This window comes from Bos indicus, chromosome 29 (genome assembly GCF_029378745.1).
Source record: "Bos indicus isolate NIAB-ARS_2022 breed Sahiwal x Tharparkar chromosome 29, NIAB-ARS_B.indTharparkar_mat_pri_1.0, whole genome shotgun sequence".
Taxonomy (NCBI): domain Eukaryota; kingdom Metazoa; phylum Chordata; class Mammalia; order Artiodactyla; family Bovidae; genus Bos; species Bos indicus.
Window position 1 is genome coordinate 48,266,036 of NC_091788.1, and position 22,847 is coordinate 48,288,882.

The 22,847-nt window shown below is 54.4% G+C and overlaps 1 protein-coding gene across 2 annotated transcripts in view; it reads right to left on the reverse strand.

Moving 5' to 3' along the window:
* SHANK2 (SH3 and multiple ankyrin repeat domains 2) overlaps positions 1-22,847 on the reverse strand; it is a 561,657-nt gene that overhangs the window by 184,462 nt on the left and 354,348 nt on the right. For both annotated transcript variants that reach the window (XM_070782471.1, XM_070782472.1), the window contains one exon: positions 18,397-18,472. In XM_070782471.1, the coding sequence (XP_070638572.1) occupies positions 18,397-18,472 (76 nt within the window). The remainder of the gene's footprint in view (positions 1-18,396; positions 18,473-22,847) is intronic.

Consider the following 22,847-nt stretch of genomic DNA (forward strand, 5'->3'; position numbering starts at 1 on the left):
CCAGGATGGGAGGAGGTCAGGGAAGAGGTAAAGCATCTCTGCACGGCCTGGGTGGAGATGAAGTGACGCAGAAAGACGGAGCCGAGCACCCCGACCTCTGCAGTACCCGCCTTTCAGGTCCCTGACCCCAGCCCCAGTCACATCCCCAGGTGGTGCAGCCGGGGGACCCCTGCCTGCCCATCCAAGAGCCTGAGAGGCTTGGCAAAAAAGGAGATTGGTGAGCATAAGAGGCCACACCCCGGGAACAGGACAAAGACCCTCCCGGCCGCCAGCAGGAACCCAGCTTCAGAAGCTCCAACCTTCCGTGGGGCTCACCTACCCCACCCCCGCTCAGCCTCCAGTCCTCGCTCGTCCGCAGACAGCCTGGGCTCCACAGGGCCAACTCCAGGCCAGGGAGCAGGGGCATGATGGCACCATCTGCCAGGCCCGGCTTCCGGCCACCACGCCAGCCTCCACTTTGACCTTGATTCTCACAGTTGGGCTGGAATCAGCAAAGCCCTGTTTGCCAGCTGGCAGCCACCGGAGCGTGTTTAGACACCCTGGGGCTGCTGAGCATGAAACGCACCTTCGGGGGAGGAGGCCGCAGGGCTTCCAGGCCACGCCTTCCTACAGGCCAGGGTCCTGGGGGCCAGGACGGGAGCCTGGGTTCCCCTTGGCCCCTTTCCTTACCCTGTGCCCCTGGACGCGGCTCTTGCCTCTCGCCTTTGCTTTCCTGCCTGGGGCCAGTCCTGCTTGCCTGTCATTCAGACTAAACCCATCTTTAGAAAAAGCCGGATTATTTTCTGTTCGGAACCACCGAGGTGCAGTATATAAAACGGGGAATTAACCGTTGCGAAGACAACATTTCAGCGGAAGTTAGAGCATTCACCATGCTATGCAACCACCACCTCTAGTTCCAGAATATTCATCACCCCTAGAGGAAACCTTGCCTGTGAGGTGGGCACGCCCCTCAGCAATGCTTCTTGAAGACACAAAGGAAGAAAGAGACCCTGCAGAATGTAATATATCAGAACTGGGTGTAAGATGGGCTCTACAGAGGAACAGATAAAGGAGACGTGGTACATATATACAATGGAGCCTCACTCCCTCATAAAGAGAAGACAGTCAGGCCACTTGCAGCAACATGGACGGACCTAGAGAATCACACAGAGTGAAGAAGTAAAAAAGAGGAAAACACACCAACGCATACCTGTGGAATCTAGGAAAATGGGACGGATGAACCCATAGACAAAGCAGAAAGAGAGATGCAGACAGAGAACAAACATGGACAGCAGCGGGGAAACGGGGTGGAGTGAACGGGGACCCTGGGACTGACGGATATCCAGGGCTGATCCTGTGTATAAAACAGATAACGAAGGAGAACCTACGGTACACCTCAGGGAACTCCCCTCAGGGCTCTTTGGGGACCTAAACGGGAAGGAAATCCAAAAAAAGCTGAGATACGTGTAAAAAAAAAAAAGATGGCTCTAAAGAGGGCCCAGGTCGAGGTGACGGGGAGGAGGCCGAGCCGGGGGCATGCCGTGAGCCCCGCAGGCCTGAGGCTGGGCGTCCGCCGCCCCGCGGTGGGTCCCCTCCGCGCAGACAGCGGGACACGCTGGCGGCCTTCTCCCCAGGGGGCTGGGAGGAGGTGCCGAGAAGAGGCTGTGAACCTGGGGCTGGGGCTGCTCTGAAGGACCACACCTCGGCTTCCGCTTCTGTGTGGACCGGAAGCCAGCTCACGCGGCCAGCGCTCTGCACGCAGCAGGTGTGTAAACCTCCGCAGTAAACCTGACGAAGGTCGGGGAGGGGTCCCCGGATATCCAGGGCGCGTGCGCGCTGGGAAGCAGACCATCGAGAGCAAAGGCACGCGGGTCCACGCACGGGGCAGGGGGCCTGGGGGGAGGCGAGGCTCCTACACGACCCACGAAGCTGCCCAAGGCACTGCGTCCAGGGCAGGTTGCAAGCATGCGGGAAACTCACATTTCTGAAACACCGCGCGAGTGGGTGGACTGCGAGGGGACAGAGCTCCTGGCAGCGGGAGATGAGCCAGAGGGCGGAAGCCCAGCCCAGGTGAGGGGGACGCCCAGGATGCGCTGATGGGGGAGGGGGCCCGGCCAGGGGAACTGACAGGACTTGAGGCTGACTGGCTGCCAGGGAGAGGCCAGAGGCTGCAGTCTGCTACCTGGCCACCTCTGCTTCGAAAAAAGTCTGTGCTCCACATGAGGAGGCCAGAGCCCTGGCTTGCCTGCCTTCCTTCCATTTACTCACACACCAAACCCACTCACTCAGGCAACCATCCATCCATTTCCGCCATCCAACCAACCAACCATCCACTCTCCCATCAATTTATCCATCTACGCATCCACCCATTCATCCATTTCCATCCATCCACCTCCTCCATCCAACTAACCAACCATACATCCATCCATCTAACCACCCATACATCCATCCAACCAACCATCCACTCAACCAATGAACCATCTATCCATCCATGCAACCAACCATCCACTCAACCAACCATCCCTCTATCCACCCATCCAACCAACCATCCACTGAACCAACCACCCATCCATCCACCGATCCATCCTCCATCCACTTCCATCCATTCACCCATCCATTCATCTGTTCATCCATCTTCTCATTCACCCATCCACCCACCCATTCACTTATCCGCCATCAATCATCTGTCCATCCATCATCCATCGGTCATCCATCTATCCACCCATCCACCCACCTAGTCATCCCTCATCCATTCAGCCACTTCCCGTCCCCGCATCCCCTGCAGCCTCTTCACCCCCACCCTGCTCCCTGTCTCTGAGGACTGAGCAGTTGCCAGGCTCTATACCAGCTGCCAGGGAAGAGGTGACAGGCCTGAGTCAGTCCTCGTTCTGTCCTGGAGAACTCAGAGGCGGCAGGTGCAGGATGGAGGGGGCAAAGGCAGAGCAGCCTCCACCCCATGGCTCAGGTGACGGGGGTCTGGCTGCCTCTCCTCTGGCTCCTTCCTGCTTCTTGGAGGAAGACTCGAAGCACCAGGCACTGGCCAGAGGTGGGGACTCAGCACGGGCATCTCCCGAGGGCCTACTGGGTGCCAGCGCAGCCTTGGGGACACTCGGGGAACCGGCCTCCTCATCTTCTCCTTGGCCTGGTGCCCCTTGACTGCCTGTGCCTGCACCTCGGGGCCTGCAGTTTCCAGGAGGGTCACTCACAGGTGCCCATGGGCTGGTGGTGACGGCAGTTTCAGGCAAAATGTATAAAAGTCTGTAACCAGGAGACACCTTGGGGATGATGCAGCCGTTTTACAGGTGGGGAAGCTAAGGCCCAGGCAGGCAGCCAGTGTCAGAGCTGGGACTGGGACGCTGGCGTCTGACCCAGCAGGCCTGGGCTTGAAGCTCCCCCAGGACTTCAGGCTAGTGCGCCTGATGACATATTTGAGGGCTGGCTGTGTCTCAGACCCCGAGCCAGGGTCACGGAGGTTGGAGGATGAGGACATTGGCTGGGGGTGGGGGCAGGGGCTCCTACCAGCTCGCGGGGCCGGCTCTGCCTTCAGGGGCCTCACGCTGACAGCCTGCCATCAACCTGGGAGGGAATATTCACGCTATGGACTTTGGCACAAGCTGCAAAGCAGGCTGAGGCAGGGCAGGGGCAGAGAGAGGCCAGACGGTGCGGGGACAGAGGCAGAGCTGCTCTGGCGGCAGTGATCGTGGAAGCCCGTGACCAGGGAGGACCGGTGCGAACCGGCCGTGGGGTGTGGGGGCTGGGGGCTTCATGCGATGCGCTGGCCGGCACCTACTCCTCCCCCGTGGAGGACAGGCAGGTGCGGTCCAGCCTGGGGGTGCGGCCGGAACCCCAGCCTCCCCCAGCTCCTCCCCAGCTGTCTCTCCACCGTCCCCCCATCCGCCTGCACTCCCCCAGCCCACACACCCACTGGCCACCTGGGCATGTTCTAAATGTGGCCTCAGGGAGCGTGGAGCCAGGCGCCTCCCTTGTGGGGAGGGACTTGCCTCCCGGCCCCCAGGAAGAGGCCCCCAGGTCCAGAACAAAGGTTCCAGGGCCTTTTTGCAAAGGCTGATGAGAGAGCCCTGGGCCTCAGAGCCCTGCTCCTCTGCACCTGGAGCCTGGGGTCCTGGGGTCCCCGCTGGCCAGGCTCAGCAATTTTGCTCAAGTGCCCCTCCCCCAACCTGGTGGGCCCAGGGCTCCCCACCCCACTGCAGGGCAGTCTCCAAGCTGGGTGCCCAGGCCTGTCCTTGTAGAGGGTCTGGGCACTTCCCCAGTAGAGCAGCCTCACTTCAGCTTGGTTTGGGGACACCAGGAAGACCCCAAGCCCTGAGTCCAGTGCTGTGACTTGGCCCACCAAGCCAGCGAGCCCTAGCCGCCCCGAGGGGCTGGGACCCAGCATGCGCCCAGGACACGTACCAAGAGCCAGGCCCGTGCTGCCTGCTCAACTGCCCACTCAGTCCCACTTTCAAGGCTCTGCGACTGAGGCAGAATCGCAGCGGCTGAATTACTGGGTTTGGACACCAGGTGGAGCAGAGTGACGCTCCTGTCTGGGTCACAGGGCTGGTGAGGTGAGGCTGGGAGGGGGCCCAAGGGTTTAGCCCTTTGCACTGAGCACCCCACCCTGACCAGAGGGCGCCCTCCTTTTCCACCAGCCAGTGTGGACCCAGCATCCCCAGGACCTGCTCTCATCAGCCCCTGGTCTCTGGCTCCACCGCGCATGCTCACTCCAGAATGAAAACACACCGGCCCCTCAGCCTCCAGTCTGGATCCTCCTTCTTACCCTGCACACACGCACAAGTACCAGAGTCTGTCTGCTTTCGGGCTCCCGGCAGGAGTGGGGCAAGGAGCAGGCCTCCGGCTCCTCTCTCTTTGGTGTCTGATCCAAAGGAACAAACAGGCAGTGGAATGGCCTCTGCCTTGAGAACAGAAGACTTGCCCACGCACGGCTCTCCAGCTTGTCCCCAGAGACCCCCAAACCACTTCTCTCAAGCCTGGGAAGCTTATCCCATCACTGAAAGGAAAAGTTCCTGGAACAGCACCATGCAATGGACAAAGCGGTAACTTACAGGGACAGGTGGGAAGTTGAGGGAAGTTCTCAGAACACAGAGCGAAAAGGCAGAGTCAGAAAACATGAGAAAGAAGAAGGGAGCAGGGGAACGAAACTCACACAGTCCAGCCGGGAATCCAGAAAGATGGGGACAGAGAAGTGAGGGGGGTTTTCATGAGAATATAAGGATATTCTTAAATCTGAAGCTGCTTCGATGTGAAGGAGCCTCCAGGAGGTGAACTGAATGGATAAAGGTCATTTGTAGAGACGTGGAGGGACCTAAACTCTGTCACGCAGAGTGAAGTAAGTCAGAAAGAGAAAAATAAATATCGTATATTAACGCACATGGTAAAGAATCCACCTGCAATGCAGGAGATGTAGGAGATTTGGTCTCCATCCCTGGGTCAGGAAGATCCCCTGGAGGAGGAAATGGCAACCCACTCCAGCATTTGCGCCAGGAAAATCTCATGGACAGAGGAGCCTGGTGGGATTGCAGAGTTGGACACGACTGAGTGACTGAACCCACGTACACACTCTTAGACACACACACACAGCTGATGCATTTCATTGTACAGCAGAAACTAATGCAACATTATAAGGCAACTGTACTCAAAAAAAAAAAAAAGACTCACACTCAGATCCATCACCAGAGCATTTCAGAGCATCCAGGGAAAACAGATACAGTGATTCCTACAAAGAAGCAAAGAATCAGCACTTAACTTGTCGTTGGTAAAAAGCAAAGGGGAGATGAAAAGGAGGCACTGCATGTATCTTTCAGGATGACCATGTTGAATCTGGAATTCTACAACACTGAACACGTGTGAAAATCAGAGACTTTTCCGTTACGAGAGTTTATACTCTAGGTGCCTTTTTTGAGGTTGTTACTTGAATACGTGTCCCGGCAGAACAAGGCTCAGTTCTTTTATCCAGTAGCTCATGGAGGGGACTCTCAGAACAGTAACCGTACGATGGGAATCCCGTATCAGAGCCAAGAGCCAGAGGGCTCTGACAAGTGTGTCAGGGACCCAGTGGAACACAATGATATTTGAGGGCACACTAAAGAAGACAACTCTTCCACAAGAGAAGAAGAAAGGCAACACGAACATCATCACCCTAATACTAAGCTACAATGTGTCATGATCTTGAACAAACTGATGGATGGGAAGGAAAATGATCCCCTTACCTGTGAAGCTAGAAAGACCCTTCTCATGCGACTACAAAGTGGAACTGGAGTCCGAACCCCATTCTTGTGCTCATGTATGTTCATGTTATCATAATAATCTAGTGTTTTCTGCTGGTTTTTAACTTTCTTTTTAAAGTGTTTTATTTACATATTTATTTGGCTGCACCAGGTCTTCTCTGCCTCTGAACTGTGGTCTGGAGAAGACTCTCGAGAGTCCCCTGGACACCAAGGAGATCCAACCAGTCCATCCTAAAGGAAATCAGTCCTGAATATTCACTGGACGGACTGACGCTGAAGCTAAGGCTCTAATGCTTTGGCCATCTGACGGGAAGAACCAACTCACTGGAAAAGACCAGTGAGGCTGGGGAAGATTGAAGGCAGGAGGAGAAGGGGATGACAAAGGACGAGATGGCCAGATGGCATCACCGACTAAATGGACATGAGTTTGAGTAAGCTCCAGGAGATGGTGAAGGACAGGGAAGCCTGGTGTGCTGCAGTCCGTGGGGTCGCAAAGAGTCGCACACGACATGAGGCACTGAACAAATAGGATCATGCAGGATCTTTAGTTGCGGAATGAAAACTCTTAGTCAAAACAGGTGGGATCTAATTCCCTGACCAGGGATCAAACCTGGGCTCCCTGCACTGGGAGCCCAGAGTCTTAGCCACTGGACCACCAGGCAAGTCCTGGCTTTTAACTTTTGAATCCAACTGAGAGACAGAAAGTGGAACACTTAAATATGGACATAAATGTAACAGACGGGTCAAGTGTCTAAAATGCATTTAGCAAGAGAGGAGTTTGAGAGTGGTACTTAAAGGTAATCAGCAGATCAACAGTGACTGTTCAAAACTGGGGAGAAGAGGCGTAGATAGATGAAAGCCTCAGCTTTTATAGGAATGGTGCTTTACATTGTTCAATGAAGACACGGACATGCCAGGCGGCGCTAGTGTTAAAGAACCCACCTGCCAATGCAGGAGACGTAAGAGTCACGGGTTCGATCGTTGGGTCTGGAAGACCCCCTGGAGTAGGAAATGACAACCCACTCCAGTATTCTTACCTGGAGAATCCCCATGGACAGAGGAGCCTGGCAGGCTACAGTCCATGGGGTCGCAAAGACTTGGACATGACTGAGTGATGGAACACACACATACAATTAAGACAGAGCGGGTAATGGGAGAGTTAGAGCGGTAACCATCAGGAGAATGAAGTGAAAACAGTGAAAGCCGTCTCTCTGCCAAGATTCAGACTTAAATTGAAGAAAGTAGGGGAATCACCAGACCGTTCAGGCACGACCTAAATCAAATCCCTTACTATACAGTGGAAGTGACAAATAGATTCAAGGGATTAGATCTAATAGACAGAGTGCCTGAAGAACTATGGACAGAGGTTTGTGACATTGCACAGGAGGCAGTGATCAAGACCATCCCCATCCCCAAGAAAAAGAAATGCAAAAAGGCAAAGTGGCTGTCTGAGGAGGCCTTACAAATAGCTGACAAAGGAAGAGAAGTGAAAGGCAAAGGAGAAAAGGAAAGATACACCCATCTGAATGCAGAGTTCCAAAGAATAGCAAGGAGAGATAAGAAAGCCTTCCTCAGTGATCAATGCAAAGAAATAGAGAAAAACAATAGAATGGGAAAGACTACAGATCTCTTCAAGAAAATTAGAGATACCAAGGGAACATTTCATGCAAAGATGGGCTCGATAAAGGACAGAAATTGTATGGACCTAACAGAAGCAGAAGATATTAAGAAGAGGTGGCAAGAATATACAGAACTATACAAAAAAGATCTTCATGACCCAGATAACCATGATGGTGTGATCATTCACCTAGAGAAAGACATTCTGGAGTGAGAAGTCAAATGGGCCTTAGAAAGCATCACTATGAACAAAGCTAGTGGAGGTGATGGAATTCCAGTTGAGCTATTTCAAATCCTAAAAGATGACGCTGTGAAAGTGCTACACTCAATATGCCAGCAAATTTGGAAAACTCAGCAATGGCCACAGGACTGGAAAAGGTCAGTTTTCATTCCAATCCCAAAGAAAGGCAATGCCAAAGAATGCTCAAACTACCGCACAATTACACTCATCTCACATGCTAGCAAAGTAATGCTCAAAATTCTCTAAGCTAGGCTTCAATAGTATGTGAACCAAGAACTTCCACATGTTCAAGCTGGATTTAGAAAAGGCAGAGGAACCAGAGATCAAATTGCCAACATTCGTTGGATCATAGAAAAACCAAGAGTTTCAGAAAAACATCTACTCCTTTTTGACTACACCAAAGTCTTTGACTGTGTGGATCACAACAAACTGGAAAATTTTTCAAGAGATGGGAATACCAGACCACCTGACCTACCTCCTGAGAAATCTGTATACAGGTCAAGAAGCAACAGTTAGAATCAGACATGGAGCAACAGAGTGGTTCCAAATTGGGAAAGGAGTACTTCAAGGCTGTATATTGTCACCCTGCTTATTTAACTTATACACAGAGTACATCAAGTGAAATGTTGGGCTGGATGAAATCCAAGCTGGAATCAAGATTGCCGGGAGAAATATCAATAACCTCAGATATGCAGATGACACCACCCTTATGGCAGAAAGCAAAGAGGAACTAAAGAGCCTCTTGATGAAAGTGAAAGACGAGAGTGAAAAAGCTGGCTGAAAACTCAACATTCAAAAAACTAAGATCATGGCATCCAGTCCCATCACTTCATGGCAAATAGATGGGGACACAGTGGAAACAGTGGCTGACTTTACTTTTTGGGGCTCCAAAATCACTGCAGATGGTGACTGCAGCCATGAAATTAAAAGACGCTTGCTCCTTGAAACAAGACACTTGCTCCTTGAAACAAAAGCTATGACCAACCTAGACAGCATATTAAAAAGCAGAGACATGACTTTGCCAACAAAAGTCCATCTAGTCAAAGCTATGGGTTTTCCAGTAGTCATGAATGGATGTGAGAATTGGCCCATAAAGAAAGCTGAGCAGTAAAGAATTGATTTTTGAACTGTGGTGTTGGAGAAGACTCTTGAGAGACCCTTGGACTGCAAGGAGATCAAACCAGTCAATCCTAAAGGAGATCAGTCCTGGGTGTTCATTGGAAGGACTGATGCTGAAGCTGAAGCTCCAATCCTTTGGCCACCTGATGTGAAGAGCTGAGTCACTGGAAAAGACTCTGATGTTGGGAGGGATTGGGGGCAGGAGGAGAAGGGGACGACAGAGGATGAGATGGGTGGATCGCATCGCCGACTCGACAGACGTGAGTTTGAGTAAGCTCCAGGAGTTGGTGATGGACAGGAAAGCCTGGTGTGCTGCAGTCCACGGGGTCACAAAGAGTCGGACACGACTGAGGGAGTGAACTGACTGACTCTGCCATGTGGGGCTGTGTGGATGAGGCTGGGGGAGGTGGAAAGACAATACTTCCTTCCTTTTCCAGCCTTGCCTCGTGATTCAGTTAAAGTGGTGACTTATTTTGTTATACGTATGTAGCGCTTGAAGCAAAATCTGTGAAGGATGGAAAATCTTAGCCTGAGAGATAGTAAGGAGCGGGTCTCCTGGGCTGTCAGACAGTGGAGTGGACAGGTGCTGGGGGCCAACGTGCAGTGGTGGGGGTGGGGAGGAGGGTAGGCTGCTCAGTCCCTTGTGATGAATTGGGTGAGGAGGAGAGAGGGGAGAAAGGGAGGAGGGGCCAGACCGCAGAGAAGAGCGCTTGTGCAGAATCACAGTAGGTTCAGGACTTCCCTTGTGGCTCAGCTGGTAAGGAATCCGCCTGCAATGTAGGAGACCTGGGTTCGATCCCTGGGTTGGGAAGATCCCCTGGTGGAGGGAAAGGTTACCTACTCCAGTATTGTGGCCTGGAGAACTCCATGGACTATATAGTCCCTGGGGTCGCAAAGAGTCAGACACGACTGAGCGACTTTCACTTTACGGGCTTCCCTGGTGACTTAGCTGGTAAAGAATCCGCCTGCAATGTGGGAGACCTGGGCTTGATCACTGGATCGGGAAGATCCGCTGGAGAAGGGAAAGGCTACCCACTCCAGTATTCTTGGGCTTCCCTGGTGGCTCAGCTGGTAAGGAATCCGCCTGCAGTGCGGGAGACCTGGGTTCTATTCCTGTGTTGGGAAGATCCCCTGGAGAAGGGAAAGGCTACCCACTCCAGTACTCTGGCCTGGAGAATGCCATGGACCGTATATTCTATTGGGTCACAAAGAGTCAGACAGGACTTTCCCTTCACAACCGGCTCAGACCGGGGCGTGTTCCCTGGGGCTGGGACGGGTGCTGATGGAGACCTGGTTCCCAGCTGCCGTATGTATGCAGGCGACCATCCTGGGAGAGGGAGACGGGAGGGCGGGGACACGCAGTTGGAGTGACTTCTGACTTTGCCTGTGCCTCGAGAGCCACTCATCTCTTGCTTGGTTTCACAAAATTACAAAAGAAATAGGTCATTAAAAATTTAAAAATGTAGAGATTCCCACATGGCGCAGTGGTAAAGAATCCGCCTGCCAATACAGGAGACACAGGAGATGCTAGTTTGATCCCTGGGTTGGGCAGATCCCCTGGAGAAGGAAATGGCAACACACTTGAGTATTTTTGTCTGGGAAATCCCATGGACAGAGGAGCCGGGTGGGCTACAGTCCACAGGGTCGCAAAGAGTGTGACAGGACCGAGCACTCACACATGCACACAAAAATACAGATGTGTACAAACTCAAAAATTAAAAATACATATAGGTATCGACTAAAAAGTAAAGCCACCTCTTTCCCTCTCCCAAAGGAGCTGCCCCAAAGGCTCCATGCCGAACTCCTGGGTCCAGTCATCAATTAAGAGAGAGGAGAACAAGAGTGTTTTTCCTTATGAATCTAGCGGGCGCACATCCTCAGAGATTGATCCCTCCTTCTTGAGTCTAAGGAATAACAAAAGATGGAGAAATATAAAGTGATGGTGGAGGCAGAATGGGGGAAAATCAGCGCCTCTTGCCATTCAGTTCTTACTACCTACACACCGAGGCAGCCTTCCAGAACACAGAGCTAGGGTTTCAAAGGAAAGCCAGCTACCCACACACGCGTCCACATCCAGCATCCCTCTGGATTTATATAGCACATGCTTCGAAGGAGCTGCAACCACCAAACACATATCTTCTCATTCATCCTGACATGAACACCGCTGGGGATCCAGCACGAGTCAGGAGCATGATCTGCACTTTGTGAGCCAGGTCGGGGGGCGGGTCAGGGACCGAGGCACCAAGCTGGACAGCGAGTTGCCCAAGGTCACACAGGGACTTGGTTGGAAAGTCAGATCGAAAACTCAGGATGCTCTATTTTCAAGGGCTTTAAAAGGCTTCAGACAATATGCATCACCTGGGGCTGCCCAGGCGGCTCAAGTGGTAAAGAATCTGCCTGCCAACGCTCGAGGTGCAGGAGACGCAGGTTAGATCCCTGAGTCAGGAAGATGCCCTGGAGGAGGAAATGGCAATCCACTCCAGTATTCTTGCCCGGAGAATCCCATGGACAGAAGAGCCTGGTGGGCTACAGTCATGGGGTCTCAAAGAGTCAGACACGACTGAAGTGACTGAGTACGCACGCAGTACGCACATACTCAGAGAACATCTCTAGAAAGAGCCTCAGGAAACCAGTAACGGAGGCTCTCCCCAGGGAGAGAATCGGCTGCGTGGTAAGGATGAGAGGCAGGCGCACTCTGCATTCTGTAGCACTTGTGGGCATGTTGAATTTTTTAACATGTGTATCTATTTCCAATTACCATTTTCAAAAGATAAAAATTGGACTATGATGTCTGAAAGCCATGAAAATAAGTAGCTGCGGACGGTGATGTTCAACTGGTGAACAGGCAAGATTGGTCACCCTGCTAATTCAATCTCTAAGAGCAAATTGGTCTCACTAAGGGGGATGAACAATGAAATCGAGCACCTTCGGAGACCCTCGTTTGTGAGCATGATCCTTCCGAACAGGTGAGAAGCTGCCCGTGTGGCAGAGCTGCTGGAGGGACTGGGTCTGACCCCCCTACCTCCGGGGGCCCCTCCTTGTAAAGCCCAAGGGAAGGGGGAGGGCCCCGGGCCCCCACCCTGCTGTCCGTCACTCCCACCTCCAGGCCTCGGCGTGGCCCATCCACTCCAGCGTCACCCCGTCCCTTGACTCCACCCACCCTTCCACCCCCTCCTCCTCCCCAGCCCAACCCACCATCGCCAGACCACACCAGGATGGCAGCGAAGGTCTCAGAACTCGTCCATTCATCCTCTGCTTTCCTGCGGCCAAGTGGACAAGACCACGTCCCTCTTGGGCTTGGAGCCCTCCAGTCTCCCCTGCTGCAAGTGTGAGGAACACACACTCCTTCCACGAAGCCCCAGGTCTGCCCTGACCTCATTCTCTCTGCCGCCATCAGGCTCTTTTCACCCCAGTGTTTCTGCGTTTGCTGACCCCTCCTCAGTCTTCATGGGCTCCCCCGCAGTTGGCTCAGTGGTCAAGAACCCACCTGCCAATGCAGGAGAGGTAGGAGACGTGGGTTTGATCCCTGGGTCGGGAAGATCCCTTGGAGGAGGAAATGGCAACCCACTCCAGTATTCTTGTCTGGAGCATCCCATGGACAGAGGAGCCTGGCGGGCTACAGTGCATGGGGTCGCACAGAGTCAGACGTGACTTAGCAGCTAAACAATAACAGTGCAGGTTTCAGTTCAAAAGTCACTTCCTCTGAGAGCCCTTTGCTGGCTCCGGAGCCAGAGTGAGCCTTCCGCAGCCTGCCCAACAGCATAACCACAAAGAGGGTTTTTTTTTTGTTGTTTTTTGGCTTATTTATTTGTTCAGCTTGTTGTTCTCTTCACTAAATAGACTTTTAGCTACACGAGGTCAGAGACTGAGCTTGTCCTGTCTACTCCCACATCTTTAACATCCTGAATAGTTAGGTTTTAATGAGTGCTGGCTGATAGATGGACAAAGAGATGGAGGGGATGAATGGGCAAAAGGATGGATGGGTGGGTGGTTGGATGAACGGGTGGGTGGTTGGATGGATGGGTGGGTGGGTGGCTGGATGGATGGATGGGTGGATGCATTGATGGACGGGTAGGTGGTTGGGTGATTGGATGGATGGGTAGATGACTGGGAAGACAGCTAGCTGGCTGTTTGGCTGAGTGGACAGGTAGTTGGATGGATATGTATCTGGCGGGGAGATGGGTGGATGGACAGAGGGAGTCTAATTGTCCTGGGGTGAGACGCTGGGGTCCCCCCGCCTCTCCCAGATAGACCTCCCCTGGATGCCCCACCCTGATGAGGCTGGGGATCCAATTTAAGGACACTGAGAACTTCAGACGCTATTTCCTGCGTTGAGAAGTGTTTTAAAATATGACATTGAACTGCCTTAAGGTTCTGTTGTAGAAATGGCCCCACATCCTCTGCCTTCTGACCTGGACACGTGTCCACGTTTCTAGATCTTTCTATCACGTGCAGGATGGGTAGATGGCAGGGAATCTGAGGCGGGAATCAGCTCGAGCAACCAGACACGTTCAACCATGACCAGGTGTGTCTCCGCCCTTGCGCTCTCAGCTCTGAGTCTCCAAGTCAAGTTTCTGACATAAGAGGGGGTGGGAAGGGGAGAAACCTCCTGACTGATTCAGAAACTGTCTCCATTGAGTCCTGCTTCCCGTGGCATTTTCTTTCATCACATCTGCATCTGCCGAGGGGAGGCCTGAGCCCCGAGCCACCAGTCCAGGCCACCGTGGGTAACTGGCCTGGAGGCTGCAGCGGCCCCCAAGACCTCTGCGTCTAACGTGAATCTGGAAGCGGGCTAACAAGTGCCCAGCTGGTGTGAGGCCACACTACGGCATGCAAGCCCCCGGACGCTCTTTGCCACTCACCCAGAGGACCAGAGGTCAGCCTCTCACTTCAACATCCACACCGGAGCTGCCCCTGCCAGGCCTGGGAGACAATGGCACCCAGGGGCCCCAGGCTGCCTCACTGTCTGCCCTCCAATGCCTTTGCCAAGCTCACAGTCTGGATAAGGTCAGCTGGGGGCCCTGCGCCCTTTATGGAAAAGCTCAGAGGTGCTGTGGTAACCAAGGCAATGCCACCGCTCCCACCTCCCAATACCCACCACAGGACAGTGGTTCTGTCCTGATGGGAAATCTGGCCTCTCACCCTCACCCATCTTCCTCAATCCCAGGCTGGTCCCTGGGCCGGCCCAGGGCAGTAACAGCTTCACCTCGGGAGAAGGGGTGCTGAAGGCATGGGCTGTGTACTCTGATACTCAGACACTCGCGTGGCTGAGCGCCAGGTCCCTAACTTGCCCCCCACCCCCGCCATCTCCTCTCCAGGGTCCTCCTGCCAAGTGGAAGATGACACCAGTGTTCCAGGTGGCTGGCAGGGTCACTGGTCAGTGGTGCTGTGATCCGTGCAAGGTGGCTGGCACGTGGCAGGAAGTTAACAGAACGATCGTCATTCTGATTTCTTTTGTGGCAACACCACGTCACGTGGGGGCCTGTGGGACTCCTCCTTGTGGGAAAGGAGGGCGGGCTTCCAAAGTCCTCCTCCTCTGCGATCTCGGGTACTGCCCACAACAGGCACTCAGCACCCAGGGAGAACCCAAGCCTTCATCTGCGGCCAAAACCGGGATGCTAACCTGGCCCCCATCTCGGAGGTCATCTGGTCCAGGCTTCTGTGACATTCCACCAAGACGATGCCCACCCTGCTTGACTTCCTCCCTATATGGGGAGAGGCTCTGTGCTGTCGCTCAGTAGCCAGGATGGCTCCACAAGTCCTTTGCTGGCCGAGCTACAGCAGATATCCCTGCTGCTCTCTGGACCTGGTCTCAGTCACAGAACACGTGGCCCAGACCGCCCAGCCCCAGGGTCTTCTCTCCTCCCAGCTCAATCAGGTCAGGCCCTTCCATGGCGCCTCTGTGGGGAAGCAGCTGAGCCATCTCAAGCGCTGAGTGTGTGTACACACCCGCCCTCTCACACACACACACACACGTGCGGAGGGTGGCCTGCTGGCTACTCTGCTGGTGATGGATCTCGTGGGGACATGGCTCTGCCAAGGCCACAGCCTGTGGGTGAGCCACGCCCAGCCCTCCCAGCTCTCAGAGGCCCCCTTCCCTCAAAGCCCCACTCCCAGCCTGGACAGCCCTCCAAGTCACCATGGCAACAGCTCCCGGAGTTTTTTCGGAGCCTCAGGCACCCCTCCCTGCTAGAATGGAAGCCAAGTGTGATAGCGTGCTGACCGTGACCAGGGGCCCAGGGTCCACTTTGGCGGGCGGCCTCCTGCTAAGGCACAAACAACTCATCTGACCCAGATAGAGACTCATCGGCAGAAGCCAGGGGCGGGCCTGACTCCCTGGAAACCATCGCTTCTCTGAGCACACTTTCTGGACTGTGCTGGCGGCCAAGCTGCGGATCACAGCCTGGGCTTTTAGGGTCAGGAGGTGGGCAGTCTCAGCAAGGTCTGAAGAGCCCGAAAGCCCTCTGAAAGAGGGGGCTGGCTACTCTGCTTGGAATCACATTTCTGTTCCAGCACATCTTGTTTATGAGAGAAGGGAGGCTGGGACAGGGGAACACAGAAACCAGCAGCTCCCCGCCTAGGTATTCACAGAGAAGAACTGGAAGCAGGTGTTCAAACAAACACTTGTCCACAAGTGTCCACAGCAGCCTCTTTACAACAGCCGGCAGGTAGAAGCAGCTCAAGTGCCCACCCACGGATGGATGGATACGCCAAACGTGGTCCCGCCCCACGACGCGATATTATTCAGCCTCAAAAAGGAAGGCTATTCTGACACCTGGTACGACACAGATGAACCTTGAGGACATTATGCTCTGTGAAAGCAGCCAGACATAGACGACAAACAGTGTGTGACCCCACTTACGAGGAGGCCCCTACAGCAGTCAGATTCTTAGAGACAGAAGCAGGATGGTGGGGGGCATGCGCTGGGGGAGGGTGGGGAGTGAATGTTTAATGGGGACAGAGGGTCAGGTTGGGAAGATGACAGTTTTCTGGCAATGGATGGCGGTAACCGCTGCAGAGCAATGTGAATGTACCTGATGCCCCTGAGCTGTGCGCTCAGACACAGTTATGACGGCGTCACGGACTCAAAGGACATGAGTCTGAGCAAGCTCCAGGAGACGGCGAGAACAGGAGGCCTGGTGTGCTGCAGTCCGTGGGGTCGCAAAGAGTCGGACACGACTGAGCGACTGAAACACAACTGCAGTTCGGGGGGTTGTAAAGAGTCAGACGCGACTGAGTGCCTGAACGACAGCAGTGTGAATGTACCTGGTGCCACTGAGCCACACACTCACACACGGTTATGATGGTAAATTTTATGTTACTTGCATTTTGCACTGAAAGTGAATGTCGCGCAATTGTGTCCGACTCTCTGCAACCCCATGGACTGTACAGTCCATGAAGTTCTCCAGGCTAGAATACTGGAGAATGGGTAGCCTTTCCCTTCTTCAGGGGATCCTCCCAACTCAGGGATTGAACCCAGGTCTCCCGCATTGCAGGAGGATTCTTTACCAGCTGAGCCACCAGGGAAGCCCAAGAATTCTGCAGTGGGTAGCCTATGCCTTCTCCAGTGGATCTTTCTGACCCAGGAATAGAACCAGGGTCTCCTGCATTGCAGGCAGATTCTTTACCAACTGAGCTCTCAGGGAAGCCCACTTGTATTTCACCTCAATAAAAAATTACAGAAAAAAAGGGATGAAGCACTGACACACGCTACAGCATGGACGAACCTTGAAAATATTCTACTAAGTAAAGAAGGTACTCGCAGAAGCCACACACCGTAGGATTCAATTTTTCTGGGAGATGTCCAGAACAGGCAAATCCTCAGCGACAAAGAGCGGACTGGTGGCTGCAGGGGCGTGGGGCAGGGGAGGATGGAGACTGCTTCATGGGTCAGGGGGCTTCTTTTCGGGGCAACAGAAATGCTTTGGAACCAGATAAAGGTGATGTTGTTGTTTAGCTGCTAAGTCGTATCCAACTCTGTGACTCCACGGACTGTAGCCCCGCCAGGCCCCTCTGTCCATGGGATTTTCCAGGCAAGAGTACTGGAGTGGGTTGCCATTGCTAGGTTATGGAAATTTTAACTCAGTAAAAACAAACATGTGAAACCAGGTTCCACCCCTCGGCAGGCAGATGACCATTAAGACCCCCTGAGAGAGTCCGGGGAGAACCGAGGGCAGGGAGTCCGGATCTTCCCCAGCCCGGAACTTCTCAGGATGTGAGGTGGGCAGGGAACTCCAGACGGGGCCCCCGCTTGGCCGTCTGGTGAGACAGAGCGCGAGCGTGTGCCCTGCCTCCTCTGCTTCCCAGGCTGGTCCTCACTGAGCCCCCGCCCCCGCCTCGTCCAGTAAGAACCCTTAGTCTGGGTGGGGGGGACAGAGAAACTTCGCGCCTGGGGACAGTCAGAGCCAGGGAAGCTGGCGCAGCGGCGGGCACACGGGCCAGAAGTGCCGCTCGTTCCCAGCTCTTCTTGGAGTCGTGGTCCAAAACGGTGCTCCCCCTCGCCCAGCAGGACCCCAGCCATCTCCACGGCCCCCAGAGCTAAAAGGCAGGGGTGCCGGGGACCCGAGGAAGGGCTCCCTGCATTACACGAGTGTGTTTCTGCTGGAAAATCTGAGCCCCTGCCCCGTGCCACAACGCTCTCTGTAGGAACCAAGCGAGCCACTTCCGAAGCACCCAGAAAGCAAACCCGCCCCTCCTGCAAGGTCTGCCGGCTTTCGGGTCACAGGACAAGCCCTCCTCTGACCAAACTTTCGGCTCAGTGGCCAGGAGGAGCAGGGAAGATGCAAATGAGGTGGAAGTCGGAGGGCACCCTCATGTCCCCCAGGAAGACGCTGCCACGTGGGGCCACCTCCAGGCTCCTGCGGCCCAGTAAGGTCATCTTGCCTACTTGTCCCTCTTTCCTCTCAAACAAGGCCAGGCTCTCCTCCTTCTCTCCCCTGGCCGCCCCACCCGTGCGCTCCAGCCCGACCGCAAGCCGCAGGTGGCCCAGAGACCACTTCTCGAGCGGGTCCTCTGGAAGATGGTGGTCTCCATCATTCCAGCCCATGTCCACAGGGGTGGGGGGGAGTGACGGGGGACACACAGAAGGAGACGAGCCAAGGACCCAAGTGCGCCATGCAGGATGGCCCAGCACCTTCCTGACCCCTACGAGCATCTCTGAGCGGAGGGGGCCTGGCAGGAGGAACCACGTCTTACCTGGAGGCATCGAAGCTGTCGTAGGAGCCGACTGTGTAGTGCCGGAAGAGTTTCTTGCTGCGGTCTGCACGAGTTTCTGCACAGAGAGGGAAGAGAGACATCATTTAGAAAGTCACGGCCCCCAAACGCTGAAACCATGAGAGGCTGGCCGGGCCCCTGCGTTTGTCTGACCTCGGACGTGTGGGACCCGCTTCTCCTGGGGAAAGATCTGGGAGAGAGATGAGGCCCTGCTCTGTGGCCTAACTTTGCAAACTGTGGGGGATGCCGATGAACGCCAAGGATGACTGCTGGAGAGTCCCGTGCTCCGGTCCCCAGTAGAGGCTGAGTCCCAGGGTCCCCAGGTGGTACAGGATGTGCTCTGCAAAGAAGACAGGGCCGTGCAGGTCGCAGTGGGAGCAGTGGCAGCCCACTCGGCACATGGAACCTGCTAGAACGGTATTCTGAAGTGACGCTGCCCAGCCGTCCAGCAAACATGAGAACCTGTGGATGACTGCTTTGGGGAAAAAAGAATCTTTATTGCTATTTTGCTGATAATTGTGTGTTCAGTCACTCAATCGTGTCCAACTCTTTGCGTCTCCATGGCCTGTAGCTCCCCCCAGGCTCCTCTGTGCAGGGGATGTCCCTGGCAAGAATACTGGAGTGGGTTGCCATTTCCTTCTTCAGGGGATCTTCCCAACCCAGGGATCAAACTCGCATCTCTTGTGTCTCCTGCATTGGCAGGTGGATCTTTACACCGTGCCACCTGGGAAGCCCCTGATTATCGTTACTTTCTCCTAAAACAAACAAAAACCAAACAAACGTGATTAAGGTCCTAATTAAGTCCTCTGCTTACTTCTCTTACTCAGCAGATTTCGAGGTAAATTTCACGGGAAATTATAAGAATGGTGTAGTTAGACTTAATTGACAGCTCAGAGCTGGAGAGGGAAAAAACCCACAAGAGCACAAATGCAAGAAATACGGCTGCTTCTGACTTATTGTTCAGATATTTCCCCCTGCACACCCTCTTTCCCAAACCCTGGGAAAAATACAGAGAAATTTTGTGGTTAGCTTCAGGAAGATGGCTGAAATCTCATGCAAACCCTTGTAACTCTGTTGTCCATCTCTCTGACCCCACGTTTCAAAGCAAATGTGATGTTATCCAAACCCAAAAGCACATTTCCAGTGGAAATGTGAACAACTGCAAAGGCGTTGAGAAGGGTATGCCTGATAACAGTTGACTCCTTTCAGGCCCAGAGGCAGCTGATGCAGCAAAAATGCATGCCTCCTTCTATTAATATAAAGTGTGGTATTGCCTTTGGGGGGCCGAGAGGACCAGGTAGCCAGCTTAGGACTACATTTCCCAGCACCCCCTGCAGCCAGGCATGGCCACGTGACCAGCTCTCACCAATGGAACTCGAGCACACGCCACTGCAGGGGGGGAGGGGAGAGGGGGGTGTGTGTGTGTGTCCCTTCCAAGCTTGGCTTCTATGGAGGCCAGGGAGCTCTCCATATCCTCTCTTGCTGCTTCTCCCAGCTCAAAGCTAGGACTCCCAGGCCTGAGAGGATGATGGGATCCTCAAGGATTCCTAGCAATGCCTGGGTCGCTGTGCGTTAGCTGTTAAAGTGGGCAGCACACTTGTCCGGCCTTGGGCTACACTCCAGGGACCTGGGTGTCAGAGCAGCTAACACTGCCTTAAAGGTTCTCTGGGACTCGGCTCCCCTGGCCTCTCTCATCACTCCACCTGAGGCTCCAGTGATGCGAAAGTTAGAATCCCCTGAAGCTGGGTAACAGCCGCATCCCCATCGTGCTCCCTGAGGCTGAGCACTGACTGGGTCCCAGGCCCTGTTCCGAGTGCTGCTCCTGTGCCCACTCATCTGCCCGTCATGGCCCCTGGGGAGGGGGTATGTGTGCCACCCTGCACATCCCGCCAAGTCCAGCCCTGTTCCGAGTGCCGCTCCTGTGCCCACTCATCTGCCCGTCATGGCCCCTGGGGAGGGGGTACGTGTGCCACCCTGCACATCCCGCCAAGTCCAGCCAAGGGTGGTCCCCTGCCTTTGGTCCATCTCATGCCACCCTCCTGTCCCCGTGTGTCCTCGCCATGGAGTGAGCCACTCGCCTCCGCTCGGCATCTGTCTTTGCTATATCATCACTGTCTTTGGGACAGGCTGGGATGTGGGACCCCTCACTGCAGGTTTGCAACCGGACAAACGTCTCCTCGAGCGACAGGTACAGAGAAACTCAAAGGAACTAAAAACAAACACGTGTGTGTGCAGTTGGGGCAGATTCTGGACAAGATACAAAAGACCGAAAAGCCCAGCGGCCCCTTCTGAGGAACAGGGAGCAAAAGCAGGTACCACGTGTGATCTCTGCACACGGCACCACCGAGGGGCTGGGCAGACCACCTCAGTCACTCCTTTGGCCCAGCCCACCAACCCGCCCCTACCCTCATCCCATTTAAGGAACCAGCTCGCTCCCCTGGAGCGCAGCAAGGGAGCGAGTTTCTGGTCCTCTGTCCCTTGTGGGGCAGTATGAGTCCTAGTAACGCCTGGCCTGATCCTCATCTGGCCTCTTTATCCATTTCTGTTGATTTAAGAGTCCAAGAACCTGGGTCTGTAACATCTCTGTCCTCACTAACATCTATCGAGTCCCTCCCCTGGGTCACGATTTGTGCCCATCCAGGCTCCCACTTGGTGACAGAAGCCTGGTGAGGGAGGTAAGACTGCTGGACCCATTTTACAGATGGGTCTACTGAGGATTGCCGAGGCCAAGGCACACGCTGGGTGAACAGCATGTCTAGGATGGGTCCTCGGCCAGCAGACGGGCTCCAGGGCCAGGCTGAGAACCAGCAGACCACACCAACGGGTCCCTGGTGAGGGCTGAGTGCTCCTTCAGTGCTTAAAGGCAGGGATCTGGCCTTAGTTCTCTCTGTATCACCCCTGGTGTCTAACTCTTGGCAGACATGTGATGTCAGAGCTGGCAGACCCAATCCCAACAGTCCACTGTAATCAGCAAATAGAAACACACTTCGCACAGTCGGAGGGACCTGGGGACACTGGTCCAGCTGGGCTGTACGTATGTCCGCTGTGCTTGGCAGCCGGGCCACACGTGCCCAGGTGCTCCCCATCCTCCTCCCTGGCATCCTGCACATGTTCACGTCTAGTTACCATTCATCAGGTCCACCTGGAGGCCAGGCCCCGTGCCCCACATGTGGGGATTAGAAGGGCTCAGAGAGGGTGGGGCTCTGCTCTCTGGAGCTCAGGATCTTGGGGGCGGGGTGGGGATGCTGGCTTGGCTGAGGGCCCCAGGAGTCAGATAACTGTGTAGCGGAGGGGGGAGCACGTGGGCCAGGCAGAGCATCTGGCCAGGCCATCCCTGTGACATCCGAGTGGGGCAACACACTCCCCAGGCCCTGGAGGATAAGCAGGATTGGAACCCATTTGTGGGGTTAAGCAATGCAGCTCAGGAAACCATTGAATGACTGTGGGGATGGGCTGCTAACTGTTGTTACAATTGCTTATTTCCTGTTGCTTAAGCCCCACGTGCAGGCTCTGTGCTGGTTGTCTAGGGAACTGCTGGGCTCTGAGAGCTGGCTCGTGCCGGCCGCTGGCTGGGGTCAGAGGTTCCAGGTCGCAGGAGCAGAGCGTGTAGTCACCGTGTGTGTGTGTGTGTGTGTACATGTCCACGTGTTTACCAGAGGAAACAAAGGTTTCAGAAAGAGACCGTTTCTAGATCTGCTAGCCAGGGGTTCCCAGAGTTTGGGACTTTGTGGACCAAGAAAATTTTAGACAAAGGAGAGAAGGATGTAGACTGACACCAGATTTACCAAGTTTTTAATCTGGCCTTAAAAACAATGGGCTCCATTCTGCTCCCACAATTGTGTTACAAGAGAAAGGGCAGCTTTGGGGATAATATTATCTCTGACTGCTTTGTAAACAACTCCCACCGCATGGACATTCCCTGCCCTCTGGATTCTGGACACAGTGAGACTTCCGCTCTGAGGGACAGCAAAGGGGCCCATCACATCTTCAGCATTACTGTCACCAGTGCCGCCACCATCAGCCTCATCACAGCAGCAGCAGCATCTCTACTCTCACCACCGTCATGTTCATCAGGACCATACCACCACCATCTTCACCACCATCACCACCACCAGCCCCACGAGCATCACCACCATCTTCACCACCACCATCTTCACCACCACCATCTTCACCACCACCACCTTCACCATCACCAGCCCCATGAGCATCACCCCCATCACACCACCATCTTCACCACCATGTTCACCACCACCACCTTCACCATCACCAGCCCCATGAGCATCACCACCATCACACCACCATCTTCACCTTCACCACCACCATCGTCACCCTTACTCTGATCGTCATCGTCATCACAGCCTCATCTTCATCACCACCACCAATCACCACGTCCCTATCGTCACCATCACTATTAACATCATTCCCATCATTCC